This window comes from Thalassophryne amazonica, chromosome 11, assembly GCF_902500255.1.
Source record: "Thalassophryne amazonica chromosome 11, fThaAma1.1, whole genome shotgun sequence".
In the NCBI taxonomy this organism is placed as follows: Eukaryota; Metazoa; Chordata; class Actinopteri; order Batrachoidiformes; family Batrachoididae; genus Thalassophryne; species Thalassophryne amazonica.
This window is the reverse complement of record NC_047113.1, coordinates 28,376,609-28,393,464: the sequence shown is the minus strand read 5'-3', so window position 1 is coordinate 28,393,464 and position 16,856 is coordinate 28,376,609. Positions and strand designations below refer to the sequence as shown.

The window sequence follows — 16,856 nt, the reverse complement described above, 5'->3', positions numbered from 1 at the left end:
AATCCACTGGACAGGCTGTGGAGCAGCACAGGCAACGCACGACAACAGTGCTAAAACAAAATAAAAATCCACTAGACAGGCTGTGGAGCAGCACAGGTAACGCACGACAACAGCGCTAAATAAAAATCCACTGGACAGGCTGTGGAGCAGCACAGGTAACGCACGACAACAGCGCCCAAAAAAATAAAATAAAAATCAAAATCCACTGGACAGGCTGTGGAGCAGCACAGGTAACGCACGACAACAGTGCTAAAATAAAATAAAAATCCACTAGACAGGCTGCGGAGCAGCACAGGTAACACACGACAACAGTGGTAAAAAATAAAATAAAAATCCACTAGACAGGCTGTGGAGCAGCACAGGTAACACACGACAACAGTGCCAAAAAAAATAAAATCAAAATCAAAATCCACTGGACAGGCTGTGGAGCAGCACAGGCAACGCACAACAACAGTGCTAAAACAAAATAAAAATCCACTAGACAGGCTGTGGAGCAGCACAGGTAACGCACGAGAGAATTACAGAGAATTATTGTTCCCACAAAGACCGGCACAGGTTTGCTTAATCCAGAGTGTGATGGACTAAAGTGTATTTGTCTGTAAGGTGGAGACTTCCTTACATATCAGCACACTACTGTTTGTTATTCAAGAAAGTCACATATTTCTAATTTACATGCACAACCTTACTCAAAAACCGTCGAAGGAAACTTATAGGGAAAATGTGATAGGATTCCGAAAGGAATTTCTACAGGAGTTGTGTAAGACAGTGTGTCTGTAAGATAGCGACTGGCATAATGTTACTTCCTACATATGAGCATGCCATTGTTTGTTATTTTTTGCAAGTTTAAGTCAAATATTGCTTATTGATTGCATGCACAACCCTACTGAAAACATCGTAGATGAATCCTGTAGACATTTCAACAGGAAATCCTTGGAATGATGCCTTAGGAATCTTATTTGATCCCATTCCTATTGGAATCCTCTCGGAGTTTTGCGTCCTGTCGCAATTGTAGAGAAACTATTATAGGAATCTTATAGAAATCCTGGAGGAATTCTATGGGACTCAAAATGTCTGATAGGAATCCTATAGGGAAAATAATCCTACAGGATTCCTGTATGAATTTCAATAGGATTTGAAAGTCTTATAGGACTCCAAACGTCCTACAGGAATACAATAACAATAATAATAATAATAATAATAATAATAATAATAATAATATGAATCATCTAGAAATTGGATTTACATAGTACAGAGATCTTACAGTTGTGTTCAGAAATTTACATACACTCATCATGGAAATGAATTTCATGCTGGGCTTTTAATGATGTCTTCGTGGTGCTCTTTTGCCAGTGTGGAATGGTTGTACAGCATACCTCATTAATGACTAAAAACAAGAAATGGGTTTCTTTTTTGGGGGGGCGGGGGGGTGTTCTCTAATCACACAGGTACAAAATATGCATACAGGCTCAAATATACATATACACCCCAATTAATGTTTGCAAGCATTTTCTCAATTTACTAGACATTCTTGATGAAACCACCATTTGTACAACTGATTCAGGTGTTTGTTTTTAGAATTTGTTAGTGTTGTCTTCATTTGGAAGTGCTGTGTACTCTCTTGGCTACCATAGAATTCCTGGAAGAGTATTTTGATTAATTCATTGATTTTCTATACCCACTTACTCAAATTAAGGGTCACCAGGGAGTTGGTGCCTATTCGAGGGCTCACTGGGCAAGAGGCGGGGTACACACTGCACACGTCCATTGTAGGGCCACATATAGACAGAAAAGCTCATAGTCACTTTAAAGATTCTAATTCACCTAACCTGCATGTCTTTGGAAGTGGGAGGAACCCGGAGCACCCAGAGGGAACACACACAAACACAAGGAGAACATGCAAACTCTACACAGGCTCAAAGAAAGGATCAATCACAGAACCTTCTTGCTGTGAGGCAACAGTGCTAACCACTAATCCACCATACCCATATCATTTTTTGAACAAACATATGCATACAGGCACAATCTGTAGACATGACAGCATGAAAAATGCAATTAACCAAACACACACACACACTAAACATGAAATATCTCTGGTTCATAGTGTTTGCAATGAAATAGAAATGTAACTAAATGTAAGAATCACTGGAGGGGGAGCAGCTTTTTCTGACTTTGTGGTTACACATAGTACACATCAGAAAGTAAGAAATGCACACACTGCTGGATTCAGTGAGAGCTGAAGGGTGTAGTGCCTTAATAAGCAGTGACACCAGCTAATGGGAACATGGGTGATGGAGAGAGGTACCAAATGAGAGACAGAATGGAGGCATGAGAAATAACAGAAAATGAGGGTGTCAGGAGCAGATTGGCATGTCAGTGTGACAAAGATATTAGAATAAAGTAAAACAGAGTCACAGGGAGACGGGGAATCATCAAAGTGAGGAGAGAGGCAACGAGGTAGAAATGGAGGACAAAAAAATATGTGCACCAGCAAAAAATCATAAAGATTTAAGAATGGGGAGAAGTGGCAGTAAAACCCAGAAAGAAAAGATAAGCAAAGGACCAGAAGAGTGACAGAAAATGAGAGAAGAGAGAGGGAGACGACTGGGAAACATTGCTGCAGGGAGTAAGTAGGCGATGAAGAGATGGGGACTGAAAAGGACTTATGAATTCACCAGGGAGCAAAAAGGTGTCAGGTGAAAATGTTGCTGGAGAGATAGGTTGTCAGGGGTTCAAAGAAAGGAGAGGAAAGCAGGCAGACAACAGGTAGATGAGAAGGAGCATTCCGGACAGCCTGTCAGAAGGAAGATGAAAGCAGAAAGTGTGATGGAAAATAATGCAGGACAACAGGAAAACATGCAGACCAGCAGGCGAGGAAAAGGGGTGAACACGTGGGGAGGCGTCTCTCCTCACGGGGCGGTGATGAGCTCATGTTCAGCAGATCAATCATGTAGGAATCTAATCTCATGTTATTACAGCCGTGGCCTGTCAGTGTCACCATCCTGGATAACAAGTTATCTGGAGCACACCAGACCAGACACACAAACACACACACAAACAAGCCCTTGTGCATTAATCCTGCATGCAGCAAACAGAAAGCTGAAGTATCGCAACGGCGCTGGAATTACAAACAGTCTGCAATTCTCAGGGCCTTTTTCCACATTAAATGCTTTGTTTTTGTATTTGCTGGTAGAGTCAGATTCCTCATTGTGCGAAAAGGAAATTTACACCTTGTATCTATAACACCAATGGGGCAGAGGTATTTGTAGCTTTACTCAACACATGCAAGCAGTCGGGCGGAAAATGTCCTGTTTTGGTCAATTGGCACTTGTTCCCAGCTTATTCATTAGTCTGGATTTGAATTGGCGAGGATGACACGTTCATCAGAATGAGTGGCGACAACTAAAAGATTCCTCGCAGGCAACAGGTCATCGCAGAACATTACATCTCACTCCGTCTGTCTCCTTCACACGGCCTTGACTTATTTAGGAAAACCCCAATCTCATCACTGCCATCACCCCCCCAACACCACAAAATGACATCTTTTGTTGCCATGGCTACTGTGCTTCCAAGGTAACAGCAAGACGGAAAAGCAGTGTGTGAGCAGAGTGACAAATACCTTTATCATGTGTGTTTACCACGCAGCGTCAGAACACTCTCAGAGTGGGGCATGCACACACATGCATGATGGACTGAAACTTCAGCACACAAACTAAAGACTAAACACTTCTTTTTTTTCCCCCTTAGTAACACCTGTTGGTCTTTTGCACCATATATCTTCCATTTCATTTAGTGCATCTTTATGCACACACCAGCAGCCGCTCATCATTCTTCTGCAGATCATGCTCATGCACATCCATAACTGAAACTTGTGCTGCATGCATGTGCACATATGCATGCTGAAGAAGCGTGGGTATTTTTGTGAGGGTGTACGTGTGCATGGATTCCCTCACCCGTGGACGGCCTCCTCTGCTTGGTCTGCATGGTCAGCGTGCCCACCACGGCCCCCATGTTTGCTGTCGTCGTCGTGGAAACAAGTGCGTCTGTGCTGAAGTCTGTATCTCTTCGTCACGTGTTTGGACAACTAAAACATGCACATGCACCCACTCGACCTCTTTCCTTTCCTCATCCTCTCCTCCTCTCTCAGCGGTTGCTTTCAACAGAAACCCACTTTCTATCATCCCCCCTTTCATGCCTCCTCACTCCATCTCACGGCGCTCCTCCCCTCTCTCACTCCCATTTTCTCCCCTTTGCTTCTCTCTCTCACTTTTTCTTATTTTTGTTAGGGGTCTCTCTCTCTCTCTCTCTCTCTCTCTCTCTCTCCTTCCCTCCCACCTTCACAACAACAGCCAGAGCAGATCATCAGTGATTCAGTACAAATCCTCATCCAGAATGTTTATGCACTGAAATATAAATTATTGTGCGTGTGCACATTGATCGGCACATGATAATTCTCTGTGAATCACTCCAAGGGGGAATGAAAAAAAGAAAAGAAAAACACAGCCTGTTACATTTCACACCTTTGCTGATCTGTTTTCCTCTGATGGGAAACAAATATGCAAATGCACAAAGATCAAATATTGACTGCAGAGTAAATATAAGGTATGAACATAGGGAAGTGTGCATTTCACAAAAACAAGGACTTGTGCGTGTTTATTCCCCGTCAACCTCATCTAACCATCGTAGTTTGAAAGGCCACTTCAATCCATCAACACTTCCACTGACCTCATTCATCATTCCTGCTCATTCATCCATAATAACAGACTTATACCCCCCCCCCCCCCCGCCCACCACCAACCCCATTCCAACACCTACCATACACATATATAGGAAGGGGAAGGAGGGGAGACTGAAAGTCAAAAATGTAGGAAAAGGGAGAGATTAAAAGCATGAAGAACCTTGAGATTTCTTTTAATAGGTTAGACGTTCAGTGTTCAAGTATATGACAGTAAGCTATATATGGTATAACTCTCAAACTCGTAGCTTAAAGCAGATAACCCGTAAGTTGGAGAGGAAATGGCGTCTCACTAATTTAGAAGATCTTCACTTAGCCTGGAAAAAGAGTCTGTTGCTCTATAAAAAGCCCTCCGTAAAGCTAGGACATCTTTCTACTCATCACTAATTGAAGAAAATAAGAACAACCCCAGGTTTCTTTTCAGCACTGTAGCCAGGCTGACAAAGAGTCAGAGCTCTATTGAGCTGAGTATTCCATTAACTTTAACTAGTAATGAGTTCATGACTTTCTTTGCTAACAAAATTTTAACTATTAGAGAAAAAATTACTCATAACCATCCCAAAGACGTATCGTTATCTTTGGCTGCTTTCAGTGATGCCGGTATTTGGTTAGACTCTTTCTCTCCGATTGTTCTGTCTGAGTTATTTTCATTAGTTACTTCATCCAAACCATCAACATGTTTATTAGACCCCATTCCTACCAGGCTGCTCAAGGAAGCCCTACCATTATTTAATGCTTCGATCTTAAATATGATCAATCTATCTTTGTTAGTTGGCTATGTACCACAGGCTTTTAAGGTGGCAGTAATTAAACCATTACTTAAAAAGCCATCACTTGACCCAGTTATCTTAGCTAATTATAGGCCAATCTCCAACCTTCCTTTTCTCATCAAAAATTCTTGAAAGGGTAGTTGTAAAACAGCTAACTGATCATCTGCAGAGGAATGGTCTATTTGAAGAGTTTCAGTCAGGTTTTAGAATTCATCATAGTACAGAAACAGCATTAGTGAAGGTTACAAATGATCTTCTTATGGCCTCGGACAGTGGACTCATCTCTGTGCTTGTTCTGTTAGACCTCAGTGCTGCTTTTGATATTGTTGACCATAAAATTTTATTACAGAGATTAGAGCATGCCATAGGTATTAAAGGCACTGCGCTGCGGTGGTTTGAATCATATTTGTCTAATAGATTACAATTTGTTCATGTAAATGGGGAATCTTCTTCACAGACTAAAGTTAATTATGGAGTTCCACAAGGTTCTGTGCTAGGACCAATTTTATTCACTTTATATATGCTTCCCTTAGGCAGTATTATTAGACGGTATTGCTTAAATTTTCATTGTTACGCAGATGATACCCAGCTTTATCTATCCATGAAGCCAGACGACACACACCAATTAGCTAAACTGCAGGATTGTCTTACAGACATAAAGACATGGATGACCTCTAATTTCCTGCTTTTAAACTCAGATAAAACTGAAGTTATTGTACTTGGCCCCACAAATCTTAGAAACATGGTGTCTAACCAGATCCTTACTGTGGATGGCATTACCCTGACCTCTAGTAATACTGTGAGAAATCTTGGAGTCATTTTTGATCAGGATATGTCATTCAAAGCGCATATTAAACAAATATGTAGGACTGCTTTTTTGCATTTACGCAATATCTCTAAAATCAGAAAGGTCTTGTCTCAGAGTGATGCTGAAAAACTAATTCATGCATTTATTTCCTCTAGGCTGGACTATTGTAATTCATTATTATCAGGTTGTCCTAAAAGTTCCCTAAAAAGCCTTCAGTTAATTCAAAATGCTGCAGCTAGAGTACTGACGGGGACTAGAAGGAGAGAGCATATCTCACCCATATTGGCCTCTCTTCATTGGCTTCCTGTTAATTCTAGAATAGAATTTAAAATTCTTCTTCTTACTTATAAGGTTTTGAATAATCAGGTCCCATCTTATCTTAGGGACCTCGTAGTACCATATCACCCCAATAGAGCGCTTCGCTCTCAGACTGCAGGCTTACTTGTAGTTCCTAGGGTTTGTAAGAGTAGAATGGGAGGCAGAGCCTTCAGCTTTCAGGCTCCTCTCCTGTGGAACCAGCTCCCAATTCAGATCAGGGAGACAGACACCCTCTCTACTTTTAAGATTAGGCTTAAAACTTTCCTTTTTGCTAAAGCTTATAGTTAGGGCTGGATCAGGTGACCCTGAACCATCCCTTAGTTATGCTGCTATAGACGTAGACTGCTGGGGGGTTCCCATGATGCACTGTTTCTTTCTCTTTTTGCTCTGTATGCACCACTCTGCATTTAATCATTAGTGATCGATCTCTGCTCCCCTCCACAGCATGTCTTTTTCCTGGTTCTCTCCCTCAGCCCCAACCAGTCCCAGCAGAAGACTGCCCCTCCCTGAGCCTGGTTCTGCTGGAGGTTTCTTCCTGTTAAAAGGGAGTTTTTCCTTCCCACTGTAGCCAAGTGCTTGCTCACAGGGGGTCGTTTTGACCGTTGGGGTTTTACATAATTATTGTATGGCCTTGCCTTACAATATAAAGCGCCTTGGGGCAACTGTTTGTTGTGATTTGGCGCTATATAAAAAAAATTGATTGATTGATTGATAAGCTGCATGTTTTCTGACTTAATAAAATCCAGTTTATGTACAAGTGGCCTGATCAACAATAAGATCGAAGTTACATAATGAAATCATAGTTGGTTGTCAGTTCACTCAGTTCCAAGTAAAACAATCAAGTATCAGTGACTACCCTAATTGCTGTTCTCAAGAAGAAGGGAACTTTGCGACTGTCTTGGATTAAAGGTGCCCTGACATTTGCACGACTTTGATCCGCGCACTTGCACACACATCATCATGAAGATCTCACCCATTATGTTCCCAGCAGGATGCAGTGCTTTGTTCTACTGGCTGCCACGCGTTGTGTGCTGGACGCTGCATATAGAAAATAATTATTTCATAGCAGATTAATCATTTTCTCTTTGAGCTGGCTGTTGAAAATGGCTTTAATCAATTCCGGAATCACAGAGGACTGCTCCAGCAGCAGCTTTTCTCGCACGCGCATAATGAGGTGGAGAACGTATTTGGAGCCGGCTAAAAAGGTAATTATTTGTAATGTTTACATTGTAATGGCTTGGTAAAACAGTTGCATGTTCATCCCTTCTTGTGAGCAGCTGTAAAAGTATGTTTATAATAGATTTAACATCGCGTTATAATCATTCAGACAAGCTGCGCTCTGATGCGGTGCGCTGATGCAATCACTCGCACTCACATGCTGTGTTTTTGTCTTGTTTCCATAATGATCATGTGACGTTCACGTCATTAATGTGTGATGTAGATTTTGAACATTTCAAAATTTTCTTTGCGCACTTGCATGAAACTGCACACAGTTTACAAGGGTTTACAACGAGTTTGAGATGAGTTTACTCTCGTGCATGGCAGAGTGCGTGCAAGTGCACGGATCAAAGTCGTGCAAGTGTCAGGGCGCCTTAAGATCCAGGCTTTCATTGACTTTCTGGACTCAAGCCCTGCTCAGAACGAATAATAAAGCCATGAATAATGAGCCACGTATGGATTTGTCAAAAATTTCAGTGATTATTCGAATAATGAGCCACGTATGTGATGTTCTTCTAAAGGAATTGCAGGAAACAGATGTTAAAAAAGGCTACAAGGGCTTTCTCAGAGTGGAACCTGCTCTGTTGCAGGTAGCCTGTTCTGTCCTTATAGCTGCCAAGTACTTGAATAATGGGTCTCTAACACCCTTGTACTCACCACTAACATGCCTAAAACATCAGCTCAGAGATAAGCCTCATTAGCCGAATAATCTGCCTCTAAGAGCCACTATTCTCACCTGTTTCTTGAATAACTCCACTCGTACCAAAAAAACACACTACGTGGCTCATTATTTATCATTCATTATTCGGTGTGACCAGGGCTTAAGCCATTAGAAGTGTATCTGCATGTGGTGAATGAGTTGAATTGTACAAACATTCACTCATCTCAGCACTGTCATTCATGGCTATGGGTCTTGGCCTTTAAGACAGAGAGGGAGGAGCTTATGGACTCATGAGATCACTAAACAGAGGTGCATGGCAATGCTGATATCTTTATTTATTTATTTAATTATTTATTTATTTTTATTTATTTGTCATGTTTATCTTGTAATAGCTTGGTAAAACAGTTGCATGTTCATCCCTTCTTGTGTGCTGCTGTAAAAGTATGCTTATACATTTAATATCTCGTTATAATCGTTCAGACGAGCTGCGCTCTGACGCGGTGCATTGACGCAATCACTCACACTCACATACAGTGTTTTTGACTTGTTTGTGCAATGTTCACTTGAAATTCACATAATTAATGCATGATGGAAATTTTGAACATTTCTAAATTTTCTTTGTGCACGTGCACGAAGCCACACACAGTTTACAATGTTTTACAATGACATTGAGATGAGTTTACTCTCCTGCACGGCACAGTGCATGCAAGTGCACGATCAAAGTTGTACAAGTGTCAGGGCACCTTATCACTTGGGTTGTGAGGGAACTTCAGTTGCATTCTGCCATGTGGCACATTTCAGTAACATCATCATAATAATGACAGATCTAGAGGACCAAACTTGGGCACCCCTGCCCTAGTTGGTCCTGGTGTGTTGTAGGCGCATTGCATGGCAGCAGCCTGACATCGGGGTGAATATGAGGCACTGATGTGTAAAGTGTCAGGTTTTGGCCCTAGTCTGATCCTGAGTGTTTATTTTCTGTTTCTTCCACTTTAGTCTTGGTTTTATTATCTGTGATGCTTCTGCCACATTAAGTTCTGTTCTAGTTTAGTCTCTTGCTTTTTCTGCTTTTTCATTTGTTTATTGTTTCCCGAACATTTTATGTTTTAGGTATCATTAGTTCCTTATTGTTTCACATTTGTTTTGTCACTGATTTTCCTCTCTTGCTCTGACATGCCCACCTGTCACTCCACTGTCTCATCCAGTCATGCCTTCTTCCCTGCACCTGCTTCTCATCACTCCCTGATTAACCTCTGTATTTAAGTCCATGCTTTCCTCTGTTTCACTGCTCGTTCATTGTGCTCCATGCCTTGTGCTCTTGCCCTCGTTCCAAGCCTTCCTTGTCTTGTTTTTGCTCTGTGTCTTTCTGTGCTTGACTCTTGCCCGTTTTTTCAACCACGTCTTTGCCTGCGCCAGTGAACCTGCTTCTCCATGTCTGATCCTCACTCATTGTTTGACCACGTCCTCCTCTTGACCATGTGTACCTCCGCCTGTACTGATTGACTTCTTGTGTATCTTTTTTTTTCTTCTTCTTCCCCTGTCTGCATATATAGTAATGACTTCTTGTGTATCGACCTGAGCCTGTTTTTGGATAAAGCCTTTTCTTAACCCACATCTGAGTCATGCATTTGTGTCCATCCGCCCGCTGTGCCTCGCCACCTCAGTCCCTGACATAACGTGCTTTGAGCATCTGACGCAGATGAAAAAGTGCTATATAAATACAGTCCATTTACCATTTAAGTATATCTGAAGAGTGTGTTGAAGGATAAGCGAGTGTCTGAGAGGGTGACAAGTGTGAAGTTGGAAACTGAAGGGGTAATGATGAATGTCATCAGTGCATATCTCAGGTTGTGAGATGAAGGAGAAAGATTACTGGAGTGAGTTAGATGAGGTGGTAATGCGTGTACCCAAGCATGAAAGAGTGATGATTGGAGCAGACTTCAATGGACATTTTGGAAAAAAGGAACAGAGGTGATGAGGACGTACTGGATCAATACTGTATCAGGCTGAGGAATGTGAAGGGGAGATGGTGGTAGATTTTGGAACTAGGGTGGAAGTGACTGTCTTGAATGCTTATTTTAAGAAGAATGGGAAGCACAGGGTGGCATCCAAGAGTGGGGGAAGGTGCACACAGCTTGATTAATTCCATGTATGAGATGCAACCTAAAAGAAGCTTGAGACTGTAAGGTGGTGGCAGAGGAGAGAACAGCCAGCTAGCATTGGATAGTGGTTTGTAGGATGACTTTGGAGGTGAAAAAAAGGAAGAGTGTCAGAGCTGAACAAAGGAACAGATGGTGGAAGCTGAATGAGGAAAACTGTTGTGAGATATTCAAGGAGGAGGTGATAGACACTGGATGGAGGTGAAGTTATTTTAGACAACTGCAAAACTATCACAGATGGGGTGAGGGAGACAGCTCAGAAGGTGCTCGGTGTGACAATAGGTGAGTGGAAGGAAGACAAAGATGTTGGGGTAAAATGAAGATATTCAGGAAAATAATAGGCAGGAGTACAAGGAGAAGAGGTGTAAGGTAAAACAAGTGGAAAAGATGACATAAAGGGCACATAGTGAGTTATGCATGATGCTGAACAGTAAAGAAGGAGAAACAGAGTTGTATGATTGGCCAGACAGACAGACCAAGCCGGAAAGACTGCACAGCAGCTTAGGGTGATAATGGATGCTGACAAGTGCTGACAAGCAAGGAAAGTGTGTTGAGAAAGGGGAAGGAGTATTTTGAGGAGCTGGGTTTGTATCCCTCTTATGCCTGTCTGTCCTTGAACAAGACACTTAAGTCTGATTTATTCTTCCACAACACTGTAACTCTCTGGCCATGCTAATCACGTCAATGTGGGCATGACCCATTCGAAGTTCTCTGTCACATTGGTGGGTGTGGCAATGCAGTTTACCGCTGGAATAGTAGGGGGTGCGAAGAACAAGACAGGGGCTTTCTTTCCAGCTACATCGGTACTGCTGCTGGTCATTTTTCTGGACTAATTTGTCCCTCAGTGACATCCAGATATTGACTTCCAAACCAGTGATACATGCAGTTTCCTACCATGAATTGCTGGTCATTGGGCCTCTTTGTAGTTTTTCGACACCGTGTTGTAAAGGTTGTCATATTTACAGACTTCTTCCTCCAAACTTTCCTCTATTTGATCTGAAATGTAATCAGCATGCACACTGAAAAAAAATTAAATATCATGGGAAATGAGGGACTGAAACCGTAAAAGTGACAAATCACAGCCATGCGGTTTCCATCATATCGACGTGTAGCTTCAATTTTTGAGAGGTGTACCTCAGGTTGCAGAGAGGGGCTCTGAGAAGGTTTGCAGCAATGCAGAGGGCGCTGCATGGCTACAGAGCTGTGGAGACTGTGGAGCAATAATGAGTATGTATGTGAATGTGAAGGAGGCCAGTGGAAAAAGTTCGGTTACAAGAAGTAGAGATGATGAGTTTGAGGTCAGCTATCCAAAGTAATGAAGACTGTGTTACAGAGGTGAAGAAGACAGTGCAGACACAGTGCAGTGGGTGGAGAAAGGTGCCAAAAGTGATTTGTGACAGAGGGATATCAGCAGTGGTGGGCACAGATAACCAAAAAATTAACTTCGATAACAGATAATCAGATAACTGAAAAGTTATCTTTGATAAAGATAAAACAATAAACCACCCAAAAATGTACTGGAAGTTACAGATAACCAATAAATTCCAGTATTGCCTCTGGTACATTTACAACTACTAATAAAACGAATTTAAATTTTAATGCCACAATAGCTTCTAGTAATATTAAAAGCAACAACAGACCCAAACAATGAGACCACACTTCTGTCTTTGAACATTCTGCCCCTGCTGGAAGCACTTGTTTACTACAGAGCTCCCAGCACAGAAGCACTGAGAGCAACCATAAAGTCAACACTCTATCAAACACAATGCTCCGGTCAGGCGGAGGTCTTGAAAAATAAAGTCATGCTGACTTATGGTTTTGATTTATAAATAACATTAATACCGATAGAATAACTCCACTAATGTCAATTCTGTCATTTGTACAAAGTTAAAATATAGCATATATATTTTAATGTTGAGTAATGCACTAATTCTGAGGTTTTGTAACAAACACAGGCAGATCACAAAGGATTCTGGGTAAAAGTGCCTCTGCTAAACACTGATTGGTTCAGTCATTCATTATGTAAACCAACACGTTAATGTGATGTCTGTCGTGTGTTGGTGCTGGTCCTGTCGTGAACGTACTGAGATTACATCATCCTACCCATAATGCACTGCTGGGCACAGCATGTGCTCACAAAACCTTAAAAATTAGCACATTACTTTAAAACTAAAACATATATCTGATATTTTCACTTTATAAAACTTCAGACATGACAGTAATTTTAAATAACTTGTCCAAAATTAGTTTGGTTAAAATTTGAACCATAAGTTAAAAATGTATGCCTCTGGATGACTTAGGTGATACTGCGAGCATATCGGTATGGTGTTAAAGAAAATGATTTGTTTTTTTTTGGGGGGGGGGGGGACATTTCTCCTTTGTCTACAGAGGATAGAGATGCTTTTTATAGAAGCAGCTCTCTTCTGTTAGCAGAGGGTATAACTCTCCATTTGTTATATAACTGTTAACAGGTAGGTGCTGAACTGATTTTAAATTTTAAAAATGCTTGTCGCTGTTCAGCATTGTTTACTTTGTTTATTGGTCTAAAAGTTAGCGAACAAAAATTAATCGGAAGATAATTGGTCCGATAATGGTTTTTAAAGTTATCTAAAAAGATAATCCGATAATGAAAACATGATCTTCGATAATTATCTGTTATCGGATTATCGGAAGTGTGCCCACCACTAGATATCAGCAAGAATGTAAGGGAAAGAACAGGGTGACAGCCAGTCAAAGAAAGGCAGAATGACACTGCTCGCTGAAACAAAATAAAGCAAGATGGCACAAAATGCTAGGAAACAGCTTATTTCTTTCAGACACTAATATTTTGCTCATATATTTTGTAAAGGTTAGCAAGAAATAAACACTTCTACTTGTAAATGTAACACAATGCTAAAACACCTTCGACCATATGAACATAAAAATAGGAAACAGAATGTGACTGTTTGACCTCTTAAAATAGGTCAAGGTTAGGAATCTTTGAACTTGTCCAAGGCCTGTGTCCCAAGAATGCTCCCTATGAATTTGAAGACCCTGGCAGTGAATGGACTTATGCTGAGCACAGATAGATGGATGGACACAAAGCCTTTGCAATACCCGATGGCCATATTTATAAAAATGCTGTTTTTGAAACCAGATAACACCTCTGAAGTGATTTACAAGACATCTTACGGATCTCAGCATGCACATCCCGAGAATACACATCACGCAAGGTCAAAGGTAATCTCATAATGTCATGGATGGCACGCACTGTTCCTCCTATAGATGGCGTTAAAAGGAAAATAAAACTTTCCCTATGGAATTCCCTATAAGACAGTAAAGAGACCAGCTGTGTTGTATGACTTAGAGATAGATGGTGGCACTAACAAAAAGACAGGAGACAGAGCTGGAGGTGGCAGAGCTGAAGATGTTGCAATTTTCTTTAAGAGTGACAAGGATGGACAGGATTAGGAATAAAGAGCTCAGGAACAGCTCAGGTGGGATTGTTTGGAGGTGAGATGGTAATGATTGATCTGCTGTGGTAACCCTTCATGGGTGCAGCTGAAAGAATAATAAAATAAATAATAAAGAAAAGCTATTGCCTGGATTTCTGTAGAAACAAAATTTTTGTCAGTTTTGTGAAATTTGAAAGGCCGTACAGCTTTAAGGTTAAGTAATGCTTATTCACATAACTTTTTTTCACATTATTTAACATTTAATTAATTTACTGATGCTAATTTCTTCATTAACCTACTATGACAGCATTTTTGTAGTTTATTCAATAATGTATGCATTAATACATCAGTTAAAATGAACACCATGAATACATGATGAAAAAACACCCAATAACCCTTAACTACTTACTTAATACCTTAACTAACATGAACACATTAATAAATAATTAATAAATGTTTAATTTAACCCTTAAATAACTGTTACTTAACGCTTAAGTAATGTACCCTTATTGAAAAGTCTTACGGAACAGAGAATTTGTATCAGAGCAAGCACAAATTTATTCAGCCTATCAGCCTGTCTGGGACAAAGATCAATAAAGCCAATCAACTGAAGCAGCACAGTTTACCACCTCAATCAAGGCAGTCGATCGCAAAGGCTCCAACTTATTGTCATAATGACCATGTTTGTTATAAATAAATAATCACAAGAACAGCTAGAACAACACTGAAAAGCATCGCAGGGCCGATACCACAGAGCTGATACGCGAGTGTACACATGGAAAAAGCTCGCAAAATACATGTTAAAATATCATTCTGACCTGTATATCGATGCCAGTAAAATTAATTTACATTAACTCATGTAAGGAAAGTATTAAATTTACTCTGACACCCACACATTCCCACATAGTGTTGAAAGTTAGAGGTGGCTGATACCGGGAATTTTGGTATTGATCCGATACCAAGTAAATACAGGCCCAGTATCGCCGATATCGATACCGATACCGATACTTTTTCACATTTAAGCTTCATAGATCCAAAGGATCCAAAAGACCTAGGATAGAATTTCGCCAAACATTGTACTTGATAACAAAATACTTTATTATCCCAATCAACATTTTTGTTTAATAAATGTCACTCAACACAACTGAGTGGGCGGGCCAGGCTAAGCCTACCTGCATGGCTGATGGCTGGCGCTGCTGAGCCATGTGACGGCACAACAACAAAAGATCAGAGGGGGGAGGGTACGCTGCACCATGTTGTGTGACCTAGCGCAGCACTGCTCTTACAGACGGAGAGTAGACTTTGATAAATCTGTGTGTGCAGCAATCAGTGCGTGCGGGAGGGAAAAAAAGCTTGAGTATCGATCTTTTTACGCAAGGATCGTTCAATATCAATACCAGTGTTGGTATCGATATTATCGATATTAGGATCGATCCACCCACCTCTATTGAAAGTTACACATATCTGATCTGTTCCAGCTGTGTTCAGCGCTGCACACTCATCAACCCCCCCCCCCAACAAAAATTGGTCCGCCATGCCTTTACTGCACATGCGTCATCAACCTGCACTCCATTATCATCTTTCTCAGCAATAGATATCTGAAGCTTTTGTTCAACAATAATTTACACATAAATTCAGCATTATTTCATCATAAAAGATGGAGGGCGCGATCAGAGCACCACAGCTACACGAGCTGCTAGCTGTTGCGTTCACTGCGCATCGGTCATTTCAAAGTGTCACAGATGATCTTGTTTCTGCTTAAAACAACCTTGTTTCTACTTAAAACTGACTTTAGAATGATTTAAGAGGTTTTACCTTGTCATCTGATGGTTAATAATTCCATTAATCCATTTGATCGCTTTGGGTGTAGAGAGTCAGTCTCAGACAAGCTGCTGAGCTACGAAATGACACATGCACAGTGGAGGCAGGGCGGACCAATTTTGAGGGGGGGGGGGGGACCATTCAGTCTGCGACACCGGGACACGTCTCAGTGCGACTCTGGACTCTAGTTCTTATATACAGCTCTGTCTCTGATACAAACCTCTGAACAAACATGACTTCCTTTTATGACGTTCTTGTGGCTTCATCATGACACCACTTATGCCAATCAATTGTAAATATTTTGCTAATCAATATAAACTTTAAATCATGTCTTTTTGTGCCAAGCTTTTCTTTAGCTTGACATTGACCTTTAGCTGACCCTCTCCAAAATGTAATCATATCGAGAAATCTGCCCAAGTAATATTCACACTAAGCTGTTTTTGTTTTGTTTTTTTGTTTTTTGGTGGTGGGGAGTTGTACACTGACTGACACATACACATGGGGCTGATTACATGACTCTGTTTCACCAGCATGTAGAGGAATAAATTAACAATCTGTACCACAGCTACTCAATTCAGGGCCCACAACAGAAATCACACGTGGTTCACACTTTCTTTGGTTTGTCCCTCCATGTCCCTGTGGAAAATAATAAAACACTCTTTAGTGCAGCTGCATGATTAATTACATAATCGTAATCATAATGTCAGTGTAATTACATAATTGTTAAAGGGTGCAATAAATAAATCCACATACATTGCGCGTTGCCCTATTGTAGTCCACCATTAACACTCGGACTACCAGAGTGGTGCCAAATGGCACTGCTGGGGTAATTTACAACTCATTAGGCCATCCATCCATCCATCTTCTTCCGCTTTATCCGGAATTGGGTCGCAGGGGCAGCAGCTCAAGCAAAGCCGCCCAGACCTCCCGATCCA

The 16,856-nt window shown here is 41.0% G+C and overlaps 1 protein-coding gene across 2 annotated transcripts in view; it reads right to left on the bottom strand.

Annotated features, from left to right (window-relative positions):
- Positions 1–16,856, bottom strand: part of LOC117520004 (Kv channel-interacting protein 1-like) — a 183,406-nt gene that overhangs the window by 72,703 nt on the left and 93,847 nt on the right. Inside the window, exon 1 of one of the 2 annotated variants that reach the window (XM_034181298.1) lies at positions 3,951–4,300. The exons of the other annotated variant lie outside the window; for it this stretch is intronic. Coding sequence (XP_034037189.1) covers positions 3,951–4,008 — 58 coding nt within the window. The 5' untranslated portion in view covers positions 4,009–4,300. Of the gene's footprint in view, positions 1–3,950; positions 4,301–16,856 lie in introns of those variants that run through there. 2 annotated transcript variants of the gene reach the window in all.